The following is a 24,369-nucleotide window of genomic DNA, read 5'->3' as shown; positions in this document are numbered from 1 at the left end:
AAAAAGCGGCTAATAAGTTCTCTGGAGTTTTCTCAAGGCCTTGCTGTTCTAAGAGTTGTGCAGATTGGTTGGATAGGGCCTTGATCTGTCCCCAGGTCATGTGGTGCTGCTTTTTGCAAGGAGTCCGGTCTCTGTCCTTCTGAGGGCTGTGGAGGCTCAGGGAGAAGTTGGGGATCGGGTCCTGTAGACCTGGACACCTTTCCATCTCTCCACGGCTTGATACCTGTGGAAGCAAGCAGAGAAACATATCCTCGTTCCCCATTTTAAGGGAACGGGACTGTACCAGACATTAAAAAATCTATACAAAACTGATGGCTGTGGGTGACTAACCCTAGTCCCATAATGATTACTCATGGCTGTGTTCTTATGTGAACCTGATATGTTTAGATGATTTAAAGTAAACAATACTTTGTTCAGGGGGAAAATCCAGGGGCAATCCCCCCTTTTTGTTTTTGTTTGGTCCAGAGCTCTTAAGGGTATGATTTGCTCTCTCCACAATGGCTTGCCCTGTGGTGTAGTAGGGGATGCCAAATAAGTATTTAATGTTCAATTATTGACAAAATTCATGTAAAGGAATGGCTGCAGTAAGCAGAGCCATTATTAGTTTTCAGAACGTAACCCCATTATCAAGAAAGTTTTTATGCAGTGATCAATTTTCATTCAATAAAATAGCAATAAATGTAAATTAATCGTTTAAAGGAAAAGTCATTGGCAGTAAGCAGAATCAAATGACAAGTATATTAGACATTACATTAAACATATGCTACACAAGACTGACATATATTCATTCATCTTGCAAATATTCGTTTACACAAAACTGACACACATTCATCCATCCTGCAAATATTTCTTGCATCAAGACAGTCAACAGATAACACATAATATGAGCTAAAAATCTTATCAAAAAGTTATCAAAAACAAAATTAGATCAAGGATCAAAAGTCAAAAGGTGTTTAGAAAAATGTTAAAATAAACTGCAAAGTGTCCATCTTCACATCTCTTCATGGCAGCGTCAATCTGGAAAATATTAAAAACTGGCATACAGCAAAAAATTACTAAGGTAAGGATTAAAGTGAAATTCTTACTTTTTTAACCTTGGAGAATCAATTCTATCATTCAATTTAATAAAATCAATTTGGATTTGCAAGAAAAGGTTTGGGAGGGATTGCTTTAGATGTAGCAACCTCTGTCAGTAAAAATTATAAGGTTCAGAATTCTGTAAAAATTTTGTGAAAAAGAAAATAAAACTGAAGTGTCCTTAATACAGAAGGTCTGTAGGCCTGAAAAATAAAAACTATTATACAACAGAATTATTAAAACAATAATATAATATAACTTGTAGAATAACATAGCGCCTCCTAGTGGAGACCCCATCATTACTTTATAGATTGCAACTATTGTTCCAGGTTGCAATCAATAATACTCTGAGCTTACTTTCAATGTGGAATATCAGAATAGAATTTCTTCTTATAATTATTAGAATAGGAAATTAAACACGCTGTTTGCTCAGCTCTGTCTGCTGCATGCTAAAGTGACTGTAACTACTATTAATCTGTCTGAGTTATAACATATATAAACTAGAGAGAGAAACTGCAGTACTAAGTCCAGTTTTTTTTCCTTTCAAAAGTTCTCACTCCCTCCCCCATGAGTGGCTAGCAAGAGTTACAGAAAAAGGGGGGGAGGAGCAGTGTTTCTCAAAAGAAAAGAACTGCACCCAAGGAATTAATCCTTCAGTCAATAGGAACTTAAAGATAGCATTGTTTAACAAATCAACCAGAGACAATGGCTTGGCAGGGACTTGCTGATTCCTTGCAGGCAGATACTATTTTTTTAAAAATCTGTGCGCTGGCAATTCAAGCAATTGCTTATAAACTTAAATCTCAGAGAAATGGAGTCATTTTAAATGTGAGCCAAATAAACTTTGCAAAAGGGAAATTTTCACATGTAATTTATACAGTATATTATTCAAATCTCAGTACAGTTTTAAACATAAGGCTATGCATTCACTTTGTGGGGGAAAATACTCTCAAAGTATGCAGATTTTTTGTAACTGAATTCAAATACTAATAGAAACCATTTTTTCCAAATTTGTACTGTTTGTTAATAGAAACCATTTTTTCCAAATTTGTACTGTTTGTTAATAGAAACCATTTTTTTTTTTTTCATAGTGATATTTTCTTTGCTTGTAACGCAGGAGTCTAATTAAATCCTTTTTTTCATATTGATATTTTCTTTGCTTGTAACACAGGAGTCTAATTAAATCCTTTTTTTCATATTGATATTTTCTTTGCTTGTAACACAGGAGTGCAGCTGCCTGGCCCAAGGTCTTACACGCTGATTTCTTTGAAGACCTGGGGGCAAAGTCACTGCACATGGCACTTGCTGCCACACCTAGTTCTTTGTTTCTTTCTGTAATGGGAAAGGCTTGAATCCCTTTCAATAATTCCTCCCTTGTGAGATTTCCATGTTCTAGGTGGAATCCCATGCTGACCGCTGCACATAAATTGTTACCGGGAGCAGTGGTTTGAGATGGTAATTTACCTGCACAAATTGATGATGCAGAATTAATGACTGTCTCAGGCAAAGGCAAATGAATGTTCAGGGAGTGGTTAGTGGGGAAAGGGGTTTGCAGGCAAGATGGAGGAAGGCTAGTTTTTCTGACCTCAGTGTTTTCTATTTCCTGGGGTCTTTTCTCTGAGGTGGACGCAGAGGAAGCCACAGGAGCCATGTGAGTGTGTGTCTCCAGATGTTCTATTTCATTTTCTGTCCCCCTTTGTTCATGGTTCTTTTCTGGGATGGGGAAGGCTTGAAGTCCTTCTAATAATTCTGTTTCTGTAAGGTTTTCTTTCTGCAGTTTCTGCTGAAATTCAATGCTAATCGCCCCACCCAGGCCAGGTTGTAGCTCTATTGTTCTCAAGGACTGCTTTTCCGAAGAAATGGGGAAGGTGTGAATTGCTTGTGCTTTGGGTGTAGGTATGGGGAGCTGAGGATACAAAGAATTTGCTGTCTCTGAGGAAGACTGAGAAGATGGGGGAAGGGTTTGTCTGCCTGCTTCTAAAAGCACATGGTTTGAAACTGCTGTTTTTAAACCTTTTTTTTCTACCATGTGTTCGATGGCTTCTGTACATTTTTGCCAAATTAATCTTAGCTTTATGGGAGCTCTGGGAGCCGTAAGAAGATAATTGCCGATTGAGATCCAATCCTGGGTATTTAGAGTTCCAGACTCCATCGAATACCAAGGGCAACGGCAAGCTATTTCACTTATTAATTTTTCTAAGTCCCCCAGGCTGACTTGCGCTATTTTTCTTCTGGTGATGAAATAATGATTATTGATGATTTTCTGCAGCTGCTTGGCATGTAGCCTCTGCTGCATAGATAAATCATTACCCATGCTTACGAGTGTGGGGAACAAACTTGCTGAGAAATACTTTTAAAAATTACTAAGAAGTACTTTTTTTTAAATATATTACAGTTGCAAATCTGTTGAACGGTACGTACCTTTAAGCTATGACCAGCCGAAATAAGCATGGAGTTTATCATCACTGTCGCGGGTCACCAGATATGGGAGTAATGAAGAGGCATCAGACAGCTTTCATGGCAGGCAGGAAGAGAGAAGGCAAAAAGAGCAAAGAGGGTTTGTCCTCCCGAGCCTCTTCCTTTTATTGTACATTCATACAAAGGCAGATGATGTGTCATTACATGATTGGCTACTTTCCCATAGCAACAGAAGTCATTACACCATTGGCTTTGGCTCAGGGGGTGTGCACGGATCATATCATTGGCTGCTGAAATCTATACCTCCTGACTTTGTCCTGCCTCTGACTAGGGAAAACCCAGCCCCTCCCCCAGGAATTCAGGGCCAACAGGTATCCTTTCCCAGGCAGAGACTTAAGCACAAGTGATGCTTTTATTCAGGCAAAGGTCAGGGAGAAGGGAAGTTAGTGTTTAAACCCTGAAATGGCTTGCTGGCAAGCGCATATTTCCCACACGATATTCCATTTATTTCTTTGTACCCAAGAAGGAGGGCTCTTTCCTTCCCATCCTGGATTTCAAAGAGGTCACCCATCATTTGCGGGTGACTCACTTTAATATAGAAACCTTGCGCTCAGTGATAATGACAGTTCAGTTGGGAGAATTTCTGACCTTCCTGGATCTGTCTGATGCGTACCTTCATATTCCCATCTGATTGGCACACTAGTGTTTTCCGCGTTTCGTTCTGTTGGGGTACCATTATCAGTTTTGGGCACTGTCTTTTGGTCTGATTACCACTCCCAGAACTTGTTTCCAAGGTAATGGTGGTTGTGGTGGTGGCAGAGTTGAGAGGATGGGATCCTGGTACACCCATATTGGAACAACTGCTAATTCGGGTCAAGTCTGTGGAAGAGAACCGCCTGCTGTCCCAAGGTGATCTCCCTGTTGCAGGAGCTCAGTTGAATGGTGAATGTAGCCAAGAGCAGTCTTCAGCCATCTCACTTGGGTTTCGGTTCGACATGAAGCAGGGCAAGGTTTTCCTGCTGGAAGCTCATATTCCTAAGTTGAAGGGGCAGATGTGTCTCTTGATGAACAATATACGCCCGACAGTGTGGTCCTATCTGCAGGTACTCGGTTTGATGGCGGCGACCCTGGAAGTGGTGCTGTGGGCAAGAATGCATATGTTTCCTCTTCAGTGCTCCCTGCTTTCTTGTTAGAGCCCACAGTCTCAGTCTCAGGACTGTTTAATTTGACTCCACCTGCCAATGGAAGTCTTCTCTCACCTCCAGTGGAAGTTGCAAGCGGATCATGATAAAGGGGATGGAATTGCTCCCCTATGAGGAAAGACTAAAGAGGTTAGGGCTGTTCAGCTTGGAGAAGAGATGGCTGAGGGGGGATATGATAGAAGTCTTTAAAATCATGAGAGATCTAGAATGGGTAAATGTGAATCAGTTATTTACTCTTTTGGACAATAGAAGGACTAGGGGGCATTCCATGAAGTTAGCATGTAGCACGTTTAAAACTAATCGGAGAAAATTCTTTTTCACTCAACACACAATTAAACTCTGAAATTTGTTGCCAGGGGAAGTGGTTAATGTAGCTGGGTATAAAAAAGGTTTGGATAAGCTTTTGAAGGAGAAGTCCATTACCGCTATTAATCAAGTTGTCTTAGAAAATAGCCACTTGCTATTACTAGCATCAGTAGAATGGGATATACTTAGTTTTTGGGTACTTGCCAGGTACTTGTAGCCTGGATTGGTCACTGTTGAAAACAGGATGCTGGGCTAAATGGGACTCTTGGTCTGACCCAGTATGACAATTTCTTATGTTCTTATCTAAGAAGGGAAGTTTCCATGAAATCACTGGACTGGTTAGTACTCACAACGGATGTAAGCCTCCAGGGTTGGGGGGCTCACTGTCAGGAACTAACAAAGCAAGGGCGCTGGAATATGGAAGAGTCTCTCTGGAACATCAATTGGCTGGAAGCCCAGGCGGTCCAGTTGGCATGCTTACAGATCAGCTGCAGGGTTGAGTGGTCCAGGTAATGTTGGACAGAGCAACGACAGTGGCTTACATCAATCGGCAGGGAGGAATCAAGAGCCAGCAAGTGTCACAGGAGATAGACTAACTTATGGAATGGGCGGAAGAGCATTTTCGGAAGATCTCGGCCTTACACATTGCAGGAAAAGACAATGTAAGAGCAGAGTAGACACTGGAGAATGGGTATCGTCAAATGAGGCATTACAGTTGATAGTGGATCGCTGGGGCCTTCCGTTCCTAGACCTTTTGGTGACCTTTTGCAATGCAAAGGTTTCTTGATTCTTCAGTCTCAGGAGAGATCTGGGTATCGATGGTCTCGTGCAGGACTGGCCAGAGGACAAACTGCTGTATGCCTTTCCCTCGTGGCCCATGTTGGGCAGAATAGTTCAGAGGGTTCAGGGTCACAGAGGGATGGTGCTTTTGGTGGCACCAGATTGACTGAGGAGACCATGGTATGCAGATCTACGAAGGCTCCTGGTAGACTCCCCCCTCTGGTTTCCAAGCATAAGAATCTGTTGCAGCAGAGACCTGTTCGTCACAAAGATCCGACTCAGTTTTGCCTTATGATATGGCTCGCTTGCTGAAGTGTAGATATTCTACTGCGGTAATTGCCATCTTACTGAACAAGAAAGTTCTCCACTTCTTTAGCCTGTGTACGGGTTTGGCGAGTATTTGAGGCTTGATGTGAAGATCGAGGAGTGTTTCCTTGTTCAGTAAAGATCCTGCTCATTTTGGAATTTTTGCTGGATGGATTGAATAAAGGATTGGCTCTTACAGGTACAGGTAGTGACTCTTGCCTCTTTCAGGAATCAGGTAAATGATGAATCCTTATCGGTTCGTCCAGTTGTGGCCCGTTTCTTGAGAGGAGTGAAACATCTTCATCCTCCCTTGCGGTTACCGGAAGCAAGAACCATATGATACTTCTTGCAGTTTGCAAAAGAAGGTCAAGTTGCCATGTGAACACCTTGCAGTTGCAGGATAAACTTAACATTCTTTCTTAATTGAATGGTACCACTAGACATTGATTTGATGTCCCAGCCATGCTAGCTGATTATAGGTAATCCCTAGGCAACAGCAGCACAAGACTCAAGGACAGGATAGTACAGAGTCTTCTGCCTGACTCGCCACCTCTCCCTTGGGATGAGCCTGCAGGTTTGGTGGTTTGCAGGATTTAACTGGAGGTGCACTGGGGCTGGGGTACAAGAGGGCATCCACAAAGGCCACACTAGCTGCAGAGTATAGAAAGGTGCTCAAAAAGACTCAGAACAAGGAATACATGAAAAGGACAGACAATAAGTAGTTAAGACAGGAACAAGACTAAACAAGCACAAAGCAAGATCAGGGCAGGGCAAAACTGAAAGCGTGCAAGGCAAGGCAGGGGCCAGACAGGCAAGACACCAGAAGGCCAAAGAAAGGGCAAGGAAGGGCAAGGCACAACACGAGTGTGCATACACACACACAAGGAGCTAGAAGGCTACACAGGAACCAGGAACAAAGACAGGGCAAGAAGGCCTCTGTCAGACCACATTGCAAACTGAAACAAAGACAATGCAATAAGGTCTTTAACAGACCACATGGAAAACAGGAACAAAGACAAGGCAGGATAAATCTCTAGGATGGGCACAGCAAGGAGCAAGGGAGTCTCTATGATGAGGCAAAGAACTGTGAGTGAGGCCAGCTTTTAAGGCATGGCAGTGCTGCCTCGTGTGCCTTTGAGGCAAACCTGTGCAGGTCAGACTGCAGCTCCCTGGGGGCCCCTGCAGGCAGGAGGCCCATACTGCAGCCAGAACCTTTACACTTATCCAAGTTTGTGTCTAATTAAAAGGCCCATCCTGGTTAACCAAGTGGTTTCCAGCATGTAGCCATTCATGTGACATCTGTGCGAGTATGCCACCCTGGAGAAAAAACGTTTTTGATGTCCACCAATCCTATGTCCAGAGGATTGTGGTAATATCCAATCACAATGACCACTTCTGCACCCTATGGATTTGCATGGAGCCCTGATAAGAGTCAGAAGAGTTCTTAAAAGATGGCATGAGACAAAGAATTGAAACATTGAGCCTGAGCTTTGGCTTTTGCCATATTAGAGTTTTCCCTGCCTTCCACCTTATTGAAGTTTTTACCCGCATTTTGCCTATGCTACCCGCAAGTGCCATTGTTCCAAACTCCCTGCCTATTTCAGGCCTATAGCAACAGTTACCCTTGGACTTGGAGTATCATGAATCAGCTGCCCACTGATGGAGGTGCAGCTAGCTGCTCAAATGCAGAAACCAGACACTAACCAGAGCCTTTGAGTGGACAGCCAAGATTGCTGCAGAGAGACAGAGGCTACTCGGACGTCTCTAGACACATGAAAGACCAGTTGGTGCAAGTTGATATTAAGAACACATGGGTGTTCTCCAAGTACTTAAATAAGAATAAAACAATTACCTTTTGTTGCTAATAAATTGAAATTATTGTGTATTTTAATTATTCAATAAATACCTATAATCTACCTTTAGAATATGACTTAATTCTGAATTCTTAAATGAACTTGGGTTAAGTTTATTTGAATCTAAAATAATTCAGATTATATGTGAGGTTATTTACACCCTCTGTGCTCTGGCAGCTCATAACTGGTTTATCAATTTAGAAATCTTGTTTGGAATCTTCACAGGACCTGTGCCATTTGGGGGCACAGTTTTTGACAAGAAGGATTGGTGAGGTTGCCATAGGAGAAGATGTGGCAACTTGGAGAGGCAATTTTAGCTCTTAGTGGAACAATGCATATGGGTGTTGGACTTTATAGCAACAGCTCCAAAGATAGATCCAAGGGCCATATTTTGTATGAGACTTGAACATATGCTGCCAAAATAGTGCAGATGCTTTCAGAACGAACTGCAAGATTTAAGGGACACCAACAGTAGAGTGAACTTGTTTGTGTCTCATTTCAGAAAGAAGCTTTCCAGGTACTTTAGAAGGTTCAGGGACCATGAAGCAGTTACCATACGTATGTTCACACAATGATGAAGTTCTGCATTGGTCCATAAACAGGAGAATTCTGGAGTAAATAAGAAAACAGGGAGATGTTATTCTAATAGTTCAGTACAAAATTGTTGGCATTAATGGTAGAGGAACAACTTGATTTTCCCTTGTGAAGGATATAATCACCTAATGTGTCCGTTCTACATTCAGAACTGTAGTCCTTGCACTTGTCTATCCTTTTATCTTCCAAGCTGTCTTGAAGAAAGAGGGTGATAGAAGGTTTTGACTTTTTTGAGAGAGGCTTATTATACAGTATTGTTAAAAGTTTGCCTTTGGTGTCATGAAAGAGTTATGTTGGCAATAGGGGCATCTATGATGTTTTGCTTAGGAGAATTGGATTAGGACCTAAAGGTGAATGCTCTAAAATTGCAAGTGGCATTTGGAATAGGTATTCAAAAAAATACTTGTGATTTCTAAGAGATAAGAATGAATTTTAACTTAGCAAGTTCTCAAATATTTAAATGTTTTCAGTTGAGGCACAGTATATTAGCAGGGTGTTGCGACCGTCGGTCTTAGACGGCTTCGTTCCGTATGCCTCACCTTGTTCTCGGCTCCTCCCGCTTACCTTGGGAAAATGGCTACCGCCGCGTCTGCTAGCCGCCCTCTCCAGCGTCCCCGGAATGGCTATGGCGTTGCCTTCCGCCATGTTCCTCCCAAGGGCCTACTAGGGTGCGCGTGCGCACTACCCACGTCTTTATTCCAGCAATGGCGCGAACCTTGGGGGCATCCCCCTCAAGTAATGTCATGCCATCCGGGTGTATAGCCTGTACTTGTTTGCTAGCTCATTGAGTTAGCAACGGATTGGATTCGTCCAGTCCAAGCTACTCTGCCACTTCTGTGCTGCTGCTGGAAGCGCTCTCTCTGCCCTTCGGGGTATTGACTAACCTGGGTACCCGCTCCTCAGGGGCCCTCTGCTTTATTTCAGGTGCCTTACAGGGATCAGGTACTCGCTCCTCGAGGGCCTGCTCTCCCTGCCTCAGTGCCTGTTACCATCTACTTCTGCCTGGTGGAATCGCCAACCTTACAGCCACCATCTAGTGAGTAATCTAATTCTCAGTCTGTCTCATCTACAGCATTGCCGTGCTGGGAAACCTACACCGGAATCCCCCTATACCAACAGGGTGAGACGGGTCCCCTCTGCCGAGAGTCCCAAGACTGCTACATCCAGACTACCTCACTACTGCCACCTCTGGTGGTACACATCAAGCTGTACAATAAAAGATCTAATTCTGGGTTTGTGCGTCCTGAGTCTAGCCCAGTACTGTGGCTCCCCACGGGACTCCTCCCCATGGGCGTGGTCATCTGCCACAGTACCCAAGAATCTACTCAAACTCCGCTAAACCATAACACAGGGAAAATTGATATCCATTCATTGCAAGATGTACCAAAGATTTTTAAAACGTGTGATAAAGTGCTGACATCCTCTAAAGTGGTTTCAGGGTTCTATTAATGTTTGTAGAATGCACTTACTGAAGGTTGCAAAGGGGTAGAGAAAGTGTAGCCTGTATGGAACATATGCAATGAGCTATTTTTTTGGAGCAAGTCATTCAACAGAATTGCAATTGTTTATAAAGTGGAACAGTTACTTGTCTTTTGGGGGGCAAGAGAGAAAAACACGACCATGTCCAAGCCTTCAGTTTCCAGATGGATTAAAAACTATATTTTTGAAGCTTATAAAACTGGATGAAGGCAATATTCAGTCACAGCCCAGATGGCAAAGTTAGCTAGATAAACTTATCCGGCTAACTTTGGAGGTATATTCAATAGTGCAGGCATACTATAGAGTATAGCTGGCTATCTTAAAGCTAGCTGGATAACTTTATCCAGCTAACATTAGGACAGCTCTTCGGCACGACCAGAGTTAGACTGCATTGGTAAAATCATTATATACTTTCACAGAGCACTATACGATTGAAAAATTGGCAGGTTTTGAAATAAGAATTCAGCAAGCCATGATCAACCCCCCTTCAAGAGGACAGTGCTTTGGTAACGTCTATGGTCAGGAATGGATGAGACAATACAGAAGAAACAATTTCAGACCTGCCCATTATTTTTCAGTTAGTTTCATTCCAGTTTGGACTATCCTACCCTTTGGTATTTTCAGGAGCATGGTGATTTTTTTTTAAATGTGAGCAATATGTAATCTGGAATTATTAGCAATATCTGTTACGCTCAGGCGGAGTCGTGGACCCTTGGGCCGGCCTGGAGGATGGTATAAGGAAGGCCGGTAGGCGGAGTTGGTGAGGAATAGCAGAAGTCTTCACCCGTGCGGTGCGGTACCCCCCCAGGAGGCGCCCGTAGGGACCGACCGCGGGGACTTAGGCGAGAGACATTCGGAGGTGGCTGGTATAAACTGGAACAAGAGCAAGGAGAACCAGCAACAGGAGTTCAGAGTCTATGATAATCCCTGAGAAGAGTAAGAGGCCGGATGGAGAGTCAGGCCCTGGCTGGCAACAGAGCTAGGTGGGCGTGCCAAGCCTAGCGGTCAAGGTCCAAGCAGGGCCAGGGTAGGGGCCAAAGGCCAGCAGGGAAATCAGGAGCAATCCAAGGTCGAACCCCCGAGGTCAGCAGCAAGGCAGGAGTCCAAGGTCAGAAGACTGACCGGGGTCGAAGCAGGCAGGAACCGGGAGCGGCAGGAACCAGCTGGAGTCAAAAGGCCAAGAGCCAGAGCTAGAGTCCAAGGTCGGTAGCCAAACTGAGGTCGGGGCAGGCGGCAAGCAGGAGTGTCTGGAACAACGCGGGGTCAAAAGCCAAGAGTCCGCAGCAGACCTGGAGTCCAAAGTCAGTAACCAAACTGAGGTCGGGGCAGGCGGCAAGCAGGAGCGTCTGGAACAAGCCGGGGTCAAAAGCCAAGGGTCCGCAGCAGAACTGGAGTCCAAAGTCAGTAGGCGAACTGAGGTCGAGGCAGGCAGCAAACAGGAGCGTCGGGAACAAGCCAGAGTCGAGAACCAGGGATCAAGAGCGAGGCAGGAGTACAAGCAGCAACTCAAGGCACAGAGGAACTGTGTGAACCTCGTTGCAAGGCAAAGTGAGGAAGTCTGGCATCTGCTTATATACTCTAGCTGATGAGTGACCTCACCTCGGGGGCGGAGCAGCACTTCCGGGTACTGGGGCTGAAGTACCCAGCCCTCGCGCGCGTGGAGTCTGGAGAGGCTTCGGCGGCGTTTTCGTGAGGCAAGGCCGGAGCCATGTGGCTGGGCCCGGGCGAACCAATGCGTCCTTCTCTGTGGACAGGAAGAAGGCAAGAGAGCCCAGGCTTGAGTGGAGCGAGGCCAGAGCCGCGCAGGGAGTCCTCACGGGGAAGCACAGGAGCCATGCAGTCCGGTAGTCTGGAAGCAGGGCGTCCCCCACCGCGGTCCCCGGGAAGGTAAGAAGCCCCGAGCCCGACAGGGGTGAAGGCGGTCGGGACCGCAACAATATTTTTTTATGTCTTTCATATACTGTTGATGAAGTACTTGGACTGAAGAGAGGATGCATTACAGACCCTGAGGAAGACATGCAGTTAAGAAACTTCATGTTTGGTCTGTTCTCTGTCCTCTCATCCTCCTACATGAGCTGTAGCATGTAGTCTAGGATGGCATGAGACTAACAGAAAAAGCATTAATGGATATGAAATTCCATCTTATAAACAGATGTCAGTCAATTTACCAACACTTCACATGTTTATATGATATCAATATTTTGGAAGCATACTATGTTTCTTGTATATAAAAAGCTATTTTTACTGTGTCTTTATATTTTCAGGACACTGTCAAAAGAATGATAAGGTTTACTTTCAGAAGTCTTTATTTTGTTAGAAAGAATAATGCTTTATTGTTTATTAGAAAAATTATCTTAAAGTACTTTTGAAATTATAGCTATTAAGAGAAATCATATTATTGATTTTGTAGATACTTTCATGGCTCCTACAAAAGAACATCAGCAAGCATCAGTGACAACAAAAAGAAATACCTTAAATGGAAAGTTATCATTTCTGAACACCAAACAATCTCCATTTGGAAAAAATACAGCTGTACTTTCTAGTAGCATGAGCAAAAATATAAACAGAGTGCCTCTGAGAAGTAATTTATCAGAAACACCATTATCTGATTATTTGAATTCTTTTTTGCATAATATACACCCAAAGGAGAGACCTACACCCCTTATTGTTTTAGTCAATGGTTTTAATACCAATGATGGCATAGAAAATCAAGCCCACTCACTGGAAATATCAGAAAAAATAGTGAGTGGAAACTATCTGCCCTTTAATCATACAAATACTGCTAATTCAGCAAATAATTTTATAAGCAATTTGCATCACACCTCTGAAAATCTACCAGTTCAAAATATTAGTACCAGAAATCCAGTTCGCTCTTTGGTTGTTACTAATCTTCAACTATTTCTCACTTTTTATCCAATGTTTTTAAAGATGTTTGATTGTAACAGCTACACTTCCATAGATAGAAACACTCAATTAGATAATTGCATTGAAAAAGCATTTAATGCATATTCCAAGTATAAAGATTTATTACTACAAAATCAATCAAACATTTTGAAACTGGCTTCTGAATTTGGACCCAAAAATAACAGACTGGCAAATAAAGAAAATGTCTTTTTGTCCACATCACATAACACAATAGAAAGATTAGCCTCTCTAACATCTAAGGAAGAGACAAATCACTTGACAGAATCTGCTAAGAAAAAGAAATATTTAAAATTAACTGAACTATGGTCAGGTACAAAAAATAAACCAGTCCTAAATATGCCCCAGGACAAGATGATACCTCATGAAGAAGAATATACCAAAACTATACTACCATCAAAGAAAAAATATTCACTCAGGAAAAAAAAAAGCTTATCAAATTCTAATTTTTTTAGAAACAAGTCTCAAATGATTCACAACAGTGATATAAAAGTACACATTTCAACCAGATTGAGTCAAAGTGGGGTACCTGGTCCACTGACAACAAAGATTAAACTTAGTAAGCTTAGAAATCCTTGGAAAATAGAGAAAGCTAAGGCGTTAAGAATGTACAAAAAGATTAAACCAGTTCTACAGAATGACAGGAAAAACACAAGAAAAGAATGGCTAACAAGAAAACCTAACAGACTTATTGGACATTGGCACAACTCATCTGAAAGTAAGTCAGACTTATTTAAAATAAAAGAATGGCAAAAATTTAGTTCTAGAACTGTTGAAAGAGAAAAGTATTTACAAAGAAAATCTCTGAAAAATGAATGCTTTCATAAAGTATTTCAAAACACTCTGTGGCATGTACCCAGTGGAGCAGAAGAGAAAAGTATTTTATATGAGCAAACCATAAAACCAGCCATTAGACCTCAGAAGAAAATCATAATAATACCTATGAGAAAAGCTTTAACTTCCCTACAGTCAAGATTAGAAGGTATGCAAAAAAATCCATACAACACAGAAGACAAGCAAGACTGTTACAATACATTTAAAAGATGTCTAACAATAGCCGTTCAACCTGTTATAGAAAGAGAATGGAAAAAAGCAGACAGAAACTCTGTTGCAAGGAAACTAAGAACCTTAGTTTCTCATTCCTTGTACAGAAATGTTGGAGAAAGTGTAGAAGATCAGAAGTCTGCATTTAATAAAGAATCTGCCAGAGATGAAAGAAAGCACAATTCACTGAACATGGTTACCTTCACGATCATAAACCAGAACGAAAGACAAGTGGATACCCCTTTTTTTAAGGGAAAATCACAGCATTTGGTAGAAAACCCAGGGCTACTTATTGAGAGGAACAAACGGAGAAAGAGAAGAAAGGTAATGCCTAAACTTATTGTACATAAAAAGGAAGTTAAAAAGAAATTAGACACAAAGTTTATAAAGTTAAAAAAGAAAAAGCAGCTGCAGAAGAAAATGGAACAAGACTTACAAATTGAGAGTAATTTACCTACTTCAAAACAACGTGTATTATCTCCAAAATTACTTCCATTCACTGTCTTCATTACAACTAGAAAAAGAAGAAAATCAGCTCAGGCTAAGAAAATACCACAGAAGTTACATTTATCTAAACAAACTTTAAAATTAGGCGAACAAAAGAATAATAGAACTATAGTACTGCAAGAAAATGATACATTACTTGAAAATGGGTTGCACTTGAAAGAAAGGAGGCATCCACCTGTAAGAACAGAAGGATTGACAACACAAACACTGGATTATACACATTGTGGTAAGCTATATAGCAAGTTCGTTAGTAAAATCTCACAGTTCTGGAAAGAAGAAAATAATACAAATTCCTATCAATATAAAAATGTCATTAGGAATATTTTAAGCATGATTGAATCCCCTGCAATAGTAGAAACAGGACAGACTATTAAAAAAATACCCCAAAATAGACATTCTCAAATTCTTCCCAGTGCTAGTGTTGATGATGCATTATTAACAAAATATCCAAAATATGTTAAGAATTTACAAATTTTAGCCCAAAAGTATGCAACAAAAAACAAATGGACAGCAAATATCTACAGTGCTGTATCTCAAAAACTTGCTAGAAAAACAAATATTCCATCTGCTGGAAACATTTCTCTGATGCCTAAAGAAGATATTTTCAATGTTGTGAAAACTAAAAAGAGGCGAATAAAAAGAGAATTAACAAATGATGCAAAACAAATACATTATATTAAAGAACTCGCAAAAATCCTAAAAGAAGTAAAAAATTTTAGTGGAACTCAGTATAGTAAATCAGGGGATACAGGCGATTTTAGAAGAAAAATCAGTGATATTCAAAGTACAACTACGTCGTTTCCTGTTAAACAGCCAAGTAATGGTGAAAATCCAGTGATGAATCAATTTGTTCATAGCGAAACCAAAATGAGATCTCTTGAACCACACCATATAACAAACAATGGCAAGAACTTAGAAAATATTAAAAATGATCTCCAAAATATATCAGATGTAATCCAAACTACTGATTTGTCATTTCCTTCAGATAAGCAAGGCAAAGCAGAAAATGCAAATGAGGCCAAGTCTTTAAAATCTGTTTCATTATTTACTGAAAAAAGTACTCATCAAACTACATCCATTGCTGTTCCAAATATTGAGGCTTTGACACAAAGAGAAACCAAAGCAGAAAACCAGTTGCAAAACAGTGAAAACAGCATACAATCTTATGAACCTCTCAAAACAGCAAAAGAGAACAAAAGCTTAAACAGAAGTTCATCATATATTGATAATCAAACTCCAGTTAATACAGCAACTGCAGTTGAAATTATGAATGATCCACTTCTTATACAAAGACATAAGAAAGAAAAATATCCTATGAAACATCAATCTGTCTTACAAAGCAAGCATGAAAAAATTAACACAAAATCTTTTGATCCATATCATAAAATGAAAGATAAGTATTCAAGAACACATATTAAAAATGTTCTTCAAAGTACTCCAGGCTATAAAAGGAAGCAAACAACATCAAAAATTGGTACTGTAATGATTCCAATAGGTATGCTTTTTATGTTTTTCTGCCTTACTGTAAATATTGTATATGAACTTTTATAATTAAAAAATAAAATCTTGGGATGGGAGCATATTTTTTGGTTTAACAGTAGGAAAAAAAACAAGTCAGGTAGAAGAAAGTAAACTGGGAAAGGGATATTAACATTATTCTTCAGATGGATCATATTTAATATAAAAAGACCAAGAGGTTGATTTACGCTCTAGAGTGCAGATATAAAAATTATTATTGGGTTTTACAGAATAGTAGCTATCATAAAAAGTGAATTTTTGGTTAAAAACGTAAACCTTTTTAGGAACATGGAGAAGGATCTATTATATACAGTTTGTTTCCTTATCACCTTCCATAATAGGCATGTAGAGTGAACAAGTATTTGTGGTCAAGGACATATCCCCAAACACTTGTTCATTCTACATGCCTATTATGTCTTCCAGAGCCTAATCATGTCCCTTCACTAGGAATGTGATGGCTGAAAGACCTACATCATTTTGGAAATAAATGAGAAAAAGAACATTTTTTTTCTATTAGCTGTTTCTTCCTCCTTCTTTGGATTTCCAGCTCTATTGGAACCAAGGCTGGGATCTCATGCTATGAGTTTTGTTATTTAACCACCCAGGGATTTTTACCTCTATTTTATATCTTTCCTCAGCTTACTTTAGTCTATTGCAGCAACAGTCTTCCACTGGGAACCATGTACCAGGTATCTATCTGGAGCACTGCAATTATGGGCCACATATCTGGCCATCAGGTGTCACCATTGTGTGATGACTATGATTCTGTCCCTTTCGGGAACTGTGAGCATTGTGCAGCATCCCCAGTCAAAGCTGACCCACAGAGCAGAAGATCTGAACCGGGAATTGAATCCAGATCCCTCTACATGGTAGTGCACAGCACTGCTACTGAGCCACCAAGCCAGCCCTAAGGACAAGTCACTTATAAAATACTACATTCTCCGTTGACAAGCAGACATGAATTAACATAACATGTGGGTGATGTTATCTGACAGCACCGACATGGACCCAACTCTCAGAGCTCAGTAAAAGTCTTACGCTGAGTGTGTGAGGGAGGTCCTGCATGTACACACTGCTTCATGAGTCCTTACGTCTTTCTTTGTCCAAGCTATCAAACGGATATGTTCCCATTTTCTCTGTACTTTTTGTTTTAGCCTTGTTAGTCATCCTAGTGTCTTGCCTCATTTCATCTTTTTTTTTTTTTTTTTTGACGCTTCCTCAGCAGCCCTTCAACAGAACTTTTCAGTTCTAAAAATATAAAATAAATATGTAAAGGCCAAGAAGACTGCGGTAAGCAGTTGTAAGGCCTGTGTTTGTGGGTGTTAGATGTCCATTACAGAAAAATATTGTTTGTTATCGCTGCATGGGCCCGGATCATGATACCTCAAACTGTTACAGTTCTGATCAGATCTCTCCGAGGGTGTAACAGTAACATGTCTGGAAGATGGAGGCTCTGTGGAAGGCACAGTCAGTTATGAGCCTGCATGTGGTACAGCAGTGGAGCTGCTTCTCATGCAAGAGCAAGTCATCATCGGATTCTTGGCGCCATAAGAAGTTGAGGTGAAACATTTCTCCCTTCTTTCCCACCAGGGAAGGCTCTCTTTTCCCCTGCCCTCACACTAACCATGGTGCCAGCTCTTGGATCTGCCACCATAGGGATTGAGCATGGTGCGGAAGACCATGGTATTGGATGAGGCACCGAGAAGAGTTCCTAAGCAAAACGAGGAATACCCCCCAGAGTCGTCACCTTTGGCACCTAAAAAGAGGCCAGGGCCACCAGTGCAGAGCCTGCCAGAGCAGACCCCTCCTCAGCCTTCTTGTTGCAGGTACCATCATCTCTCATGGAGCTGAAGATCCCAATGGCGCCAAGTCATCTATTCTATCCAAATCCAACACCGACCAGGGAGCTGTCTGTTTCATCAGTGTGGACCTCTCATTCCAAGACACAACCACTTCCTGCAGCACAAGGCGTCTTTGTTCTCGTTGGATTGAGGCCTAGATTTAAGAATAGGCAACAGCCTCAGCATTAAATTTTGAAGGCTACGGGAGTGTGGCTAATGCTTCTGCCATCCGGGCCTGCAACCCTTTCTTCCTTTTCCAAGTACTGTCCCAGCTTCAACAAGAATGTCCCTCAAACGCAGGGCCTTTGCATCAGCATGTGCATGCTGACAACAAGCTCCATGGCACGCTATCCCTATCATGGGTTGCTCTGGTTACAGGAAGCCTGTGCTGTCGCAGAGCAAGGAGCAACATGGAACCTGCTGTGAGTGCTTATGAGCCACTGCAAATGCCCCATATTTTATTTTATTTCTTTATTTTAAAAATGTTATATACTACATAATCAGTAGCTACAACAGTGGAAGTTTACAAATTTACATACATAATAAAAACCATAAAACAGACAAAAAACACACCACAGAAAACAACTTGCTGCTTACCCTCCCCCTAACCAACCTCTCCCCTAACACTGTAGCTTTAAGAAGACAGGGCAGGTAAGAAAAGTTGTTTTAATTGGCCCAGCAAGGTCATGTAGATGTGTCTCAGAGAGAGCCTCATTTTATTGCGCATGATAATAGCTGCGATCCATGATAATGGGCGCTGTCGTGATAACACTTTTTGGCAGTAAAGGGGGAAAAAACTTATTTCCCATGTTACATCCTGCGTTATTCTGTTATTTTACTGTTAAAAGTGGTAGGGGTCTCATTTGCATAATTTTATAGCTTTTGCACACTCATTATCATTTGTATACTAATAAGCAACGCCATATAAATTGCACGTTTAAAGGTAGATTTTAAAAGCGCTGCACGCGTGCCCATAAATGTGTGTATCTTGCCGCGCACAAAACACACTATTTTATGCACGTATGTTAAGTGTGCTGGCTGAGAAAAATTAGAGGCTACGTGTGTCAGTTGTAGCTCCGCCTCTGGAATGCCCATGACCTGCCCCTCTTCTGGCCACACGTACATCAATGTATGCACGCCCTTCCCAGCTATTTAAAATTTGCATAGCTCCCGCTCGGCCCACTTATACGCATAAACGGCCGGTTTTGAGTGCTCAAGGCTTTTAAAATCTACCTTTTAGTGCATTAGACTCCTTTTAACAAGACATATGGCCCTACAGGATTTGATGAATGACCCGGTTAGCTGGAATACTTAACTCCTCCCCAAAATGCTCTTTGTGCTGAATTTGGCAAAACTTGCTTTTGAATATTGACCTCACCATCACTTTTGTCTCTACTTTGTCTGATAACTAAAAGAGCTAAATTTAAATTCTCATCTTTGATTTTTTCATTGTATGAGATCTGCTGGCCCAAAATACTTGTTTGACAAATTGGCCTGGCATAAATCTGGCCTGGTGCTTAGGTCTTCCAAGGGCTCTTGTTAGAGTTTTCCCAGAAATACAGTTTTAAAACCAGTCTGGGTTCAAAACAGGCATTTACATCAATGGCTCCACAGGTCTGGCATACTCTCCCAGTTTTGGTAAGGAATGAGCTAATTGTTTGAAATTTCTAAAATTAACTAAAACACATCTGTTCCCTTTTAAGGATGATTAAGTGAATATAATGTGTTAGTTTATCCTTTTGGGGAATGAAAGGTTTGGGCAGAGATGGATGGCTAGAGGCATATCATGAGGTATTAGAGGTTATAAACCTCTCAGAAACATGGACCAGCTGTTTTATACTCCACGGTGGGAGTAAATAGGGTGAGCTGGAATCACGGGCTACAATAGCCTGCTGGATTAAGAAGGTTATCACGGCCACATGTGGATGCTGAGCAGCCATTGCCCAATAAGGTTAGTGCTCATTCCACTAAGGCTCAGGCAGTGTCATGGGCGGAGATTAGATGGTTGTCTACCATCTAGATTTGTTGAGCTGCAATGTGGTTTTTCTTATACAACTTCCAGGCATTGCTGCCTGGATGTGCAAGCCCGCGAGGACGCAGTCTTCATGCGTATGTTGTTAGTCGGACTGTGGGCAGCCTCCCGCCCTGTTTGGGAGTAGCTTTGGCACATCCCACTGTTGTGGATTAATCTGTCTGAATGCTAAGAAAAGAGAAATTACTACTTATTGATAATTTCCTTTTCTTTAATAAGGACAGGTTAATCCCCCTTCCCGCCCTTGGCTGCCAGATGATGGTGCTATTGTCCTCCTTAGTGGCTGCGTTTCTGGAGATTACCGGTGAATGTCAGATCCAGTCCCTAGATTAGTGACATTACACTCCTTGTCTAACCTCAGTGTTTCTATTAACTGATTATTTAAATGGTTGTCTTAGTGGTTATAATTATGTATTTTTTAGTTGTCCACAGTTGGCTTTTGCAGAGAATACTGGCGGGCTGATTCCAGTGCAGGGGTATATATATCCTGACCTCAGCTTTGCTCTCTCTTCATCTGCTGGTAGAGGTGCATAACCCATTGAAGTAGATTAACTTTTTATTTTATTTTATTTATTTAACAGTTTTTTATACCGACCTTCATAGTAAATAACCATATCGGATCGGTTTACATTTAACAAGGGTATAAGTGGAGTAACAATTCAAGTGAACGAAAGATAACAATAGGTAGGAATAGGTCAAAGTTACAATCAACAGGGAAAGAGAACTTGGAAGCTTGCAACAAGCTGGAAGGAAGATAAGGCAGGAAATAAATATAAAGTGTTACCAAAGAGCGTACGGGTTAAAAGCTTAAAAGGTGCTTTAACCTGGAAGATTCAGAGTCCATTGTTCATGAATATAAATGCCAGGCCGGGTTAGAGTGAGGACAACTAGTGATTGTCTGGTGGATCGGCGAAGGCTTGGTGAAAGAGCCAGGTTTTAAGTCTTTTTCTGAAAGTTAAAAGGCATGGCTCCAATCTTAGATTTGATGGGATGCTATTCCAGATAGATGGGCCTGCTATCGAAAAAGCTCTGTCTTTGGTCGTAGAGAGGCGTGAGGCTTTAGTGGGGGGATATTTCAGAGTGCCTTTGTGAATATCTCTAGTTGGTCTGTTAGAGGAGTGGAGTTTGAATGGGATTTCCAGGTCGAGTTGAAGTTGATGGTGGATGGTTTTGTGGATTAAGGTGATTGATTTGTATAGAATTCTGAAATTCACTGGTAGCCAATGTAGGTTCTTGAGGATGGGTGAGATGTGTTCGCCGCGGCTTGTACTGGTCAACAATCTCGCTGCCGCATTTTGTATCATCTGCAGTGGTTTGGTCGTGGATTTGGGGAGGCCTAGGAAAAGGGCACTGCAGTAGTCTATTTTGGCGAATAGAAGCGCTTGGAGGACTATCCTGAAGTCATGGAAGAATAGGAGTGGTTTCAGTCGTTTTAGAACCTGTAGTCTGTAGAAGCAGTCTTTGGAGGTTGTATTGACCATTTTCTTTAGGTTTAATCGATTTGTCTAGAATTGCCCCAAGGTCTCTAACCTGCTTACAGGTAATGAGAGAATTGTGTGGTGATAGTGGGGAGATATTGTTTTCGTTTGAGGAGATGTGGAGAAGTTCTGTCTTTGAGGCGTTGAGTACAAAGTTTAAGCTGTTGAGTAGATTAGTGATGGATGAAAGGCAGTTATTCCAATGGGTGAGCACTTTTGAGATTGATTCTGTTATGGGGATTAGAATCTGCACGTCATCTGCGTACAGATAATAAATTAGGTTGAGGTCTGTTAACAGTTGGCAGAGGGGGAGGAGGTATATGTTAAAGAGGGATGGAGATAAGGAGGATCCTTGTGGTACACCAAGAGTTGATTTTGTTAGGGGTAACTCTTTATTGTTAATTTTGACTTTAAAAGTCCTATTGCTGAGGAAGGACTTGAACCAGTTGTGGGCAGATCCGGAGATGCCGATATCTGCTAGGCGATCCAGCAGGATGTTATCGTTGACGGTGTCAAATGCCGCCGAGATGTCTAACAGGACTAATAAAAAGGAGTGTCCTTTGTCTAACCCCATGATTATATGGTCTGTAAGTGATATGAAGAGGGTTTCCGTGTTGCGTGATTTGCGGAAACCATATTGCGATGGGTATAGGATCTTGTGGTCTTCTAGGTATTCAGAAAGCTGGGAGTTTACCAGTTTCTCCGTTAGTTTGGCAACGAATGGGAGGTTAGAAATGGGTCTGAAATTAGCTAGTACATTAGGGTCTAAATTGTGTTTCTTGAGGAGGGGCTTGAGTGAGGCGGTTTTTAGACTGTCTGGGTAGCTTCCTTGAGTTAGAAGGCTGTTTATGAAGGCTTGTCCTCATTAAAGAAAAGGAAATTATCAGGTAAGTAGTAATTTCTCCTTATGCATAGTGGACTACAGAAAAAAGTTTAATGTTTACAAAGGGGGAAGTGAAAATTGATTTCACAGAAGGGGGCTTCACACAAAAGAAATGAACAAAATGTCAAAATTTTGGGATTTGCACATTTTGAGGTGTTTTGCACTTTTTTTCACACAAAGTGTCTTGTGGAATCACTTTGCACTTTAGTACATCAGTCTCTTGGTCTGGCCCATGTGTTGTTCTTCTTCTAGTTTTTTATAAATGAATTGTAGGCAAGATACAGGAAAACCACGTAAGGATTAAAAAAATATTAAATAAATTGCTCTGTATGGGTGCTTACTAATCCCCTTCTTTTTGTTCCCCTAAAGGCAAAAACCTGTTAGTATGAAACAGACTTTAAAATAGAATTTCCAGAAAGATATATTATAAAAGTTGGAGACAAAATTTTATTATATTAATACTTGTGTTAATTAAAATATATTTTCATGTAATCCTTACTAATTTTGCTCTTTGAATTTTTTGTTCATTTAGGATTTTTGACCCGTTTGATTTCTGGTCTTGCAGCAAATGCTACTATTTTTGCAATTATATTCCTTTTCTTTGTGGTGTCGGTGTCATTCCTGTTATATAGGGAACGGTAAGATTAAAACTTCTATCTATATTGAATTTTTATTGCAAAACATAAAGTTGTTTCTTACTGTAGCTAGTAGTTATTGGCTGCTAAGCAAATGATATGACCTGATCATTTTCAGCATGCCAACATGTCCTAAAATTCAGCTAAATTGAAATAATATTAGTGAATATAGGGGAAAGAAAATGTCTTTTTTAGAAAGGTATGTGACTTCACAAACACAGGGCTTCTTCCCTTTAGCCTCGTGCATTTCTTGTAGCACCTGCTCTCTGAGATGGTCCTACAGCAGCTCATAGTGTTAACAGGTAAGACCTCTTAGCCTCTGGCATGTATTATCCAGCAATTTCCAAGGGAAAATATTTTAAAATGTGTAATTTTACCCCTAAGTACTATGTAGTGTTATACATTTCATCCAAAATTATTCTGACAGTAAGCTGTGTTATGCTATTGCTTTGTTACAAATATATCCACAACTGTTAACAGCATCCTTTGTGTTTGGTTGTCTCTTATTCTTAAATGTTGTTTTCATTCTCAATTTCAACTAATATAAAACCTGAAGAAAAATGTTGATTGACTAATGAAATTTGAGTACTTAAGTAGCATCCATTTTTTCTATAATACCTATACTCAGAAAGTGAAAATTATGGTAACTATATTTATAATTTTGATATGCTTAACACAACTTTAAGCAAGAAAAAAACATTTTACTAATAAAGAAAATTCTAGGCAAGGGAGGTTACTTCCACCAACTTTTTAAAAAATTATTTAAAGCAATACTGTTAAAATCTATATGGTTCGAAAATTGCCAACTTTTTGTTGTTGCTTCTTTCCTGCATAGCAATTTATTCTGAAGCTGCAAAAGCTATAACAAATTTTGTGAAATTGTGTATGGAGACAGTTTAGAAGATATATTTGTATCCAGGTAGCAAATTAGTACAGTTTAGCTAATTTGTATAGAAAAATGGGAAGTGTAACTTCAAAATCTTTTTCAAAAGTATTCATATTATTGCATTACCTCACCAATGTTCAGGGTGTGTGCTGTTGTAAAATAAAGCTCTTTCTCAAGGTTGATGTTACTTTTACAAATACTTTCAAGTATAAATCTTGAGTGTAACACGAGAACTGTCAACAATTTCTTACTTTGCAATATTAAAATTTAGTTAAGGCTTCTCCTGTAAACTTTTCAAGCATTTGTAGAGGATTAATTATTTCACTGATACAAATATGTTAAGAACTTTATGGTCATGTGTAAACCAGGATGTGCTTACTAACCAATTTTACCACTTGATTCTCTGGCGACAAGCAAGGCTGAATTAGCCATGACACGTGGGTGACGTTATCCAACAGCACTGAACAAGACCTTCTCTTCTAGCTCATATAATTTTTGCTCCTCTTAGAATGTGCAGGAGTTCCTCAAATCTTTTTTCATCCAAGCTCCTGTATGGATGTGTACCATCTCTCAGATTTTTGGTACTTCTAATATTTGACCTACAACTC

At 40.7% G+C, this 24,369-nt stretch overlaps 1 protein-coding gene across 8 annotated transcripts in view; it reads left to right on the top strand.

The window, feature by feature from the left end:
- Positions 1–24,369, top strand: part of LOC115100177 — a 214,347-nt gene that overhangs the window by 104,004 nt on the left and 85,974 nt on the right. For all 8 annotated transcript variants that reach the window (XR_003858985.1, XM_029618474.1, XM_029618475.1 and 5 more), the window contains 2 exons: positions 12,426–15,983; positions 22,773–22,878. Coding sequence is in view for 7 of the 8 variants with exons in the window: in XM_029618473.1 (XP_029474333.1) it covers positions 12,426–15,983; positions 22,773–22,878 (3,664 nt within the window). In the remaining variant the exon portion in view is untranslated. The remainder of the gene's footprint in view (positions 1–12,425; positions 15,984–22,772; positions 22,879–24,369) is intronic.

The sequence above is a fragment of the Rhinatrema bivittatum genome, chromosome 10, assembly GCF_901001135.1.
Source record: "Rhinatrema bivittatum chromosome 10, aRhiBiv1.1, whole genome shotgun sequence".
In the NCBI taxonomy this organism is placed as follows: Eukaryota; Metazoa; Chordata; class Amphibia; order Gymnophiona; family Rhinatrematidae; genus Rhinatrema; species Rhinatrema bivittatum.
This window is presented reverse-complemented; position numbering and strand designations above follow the sequence as displayed.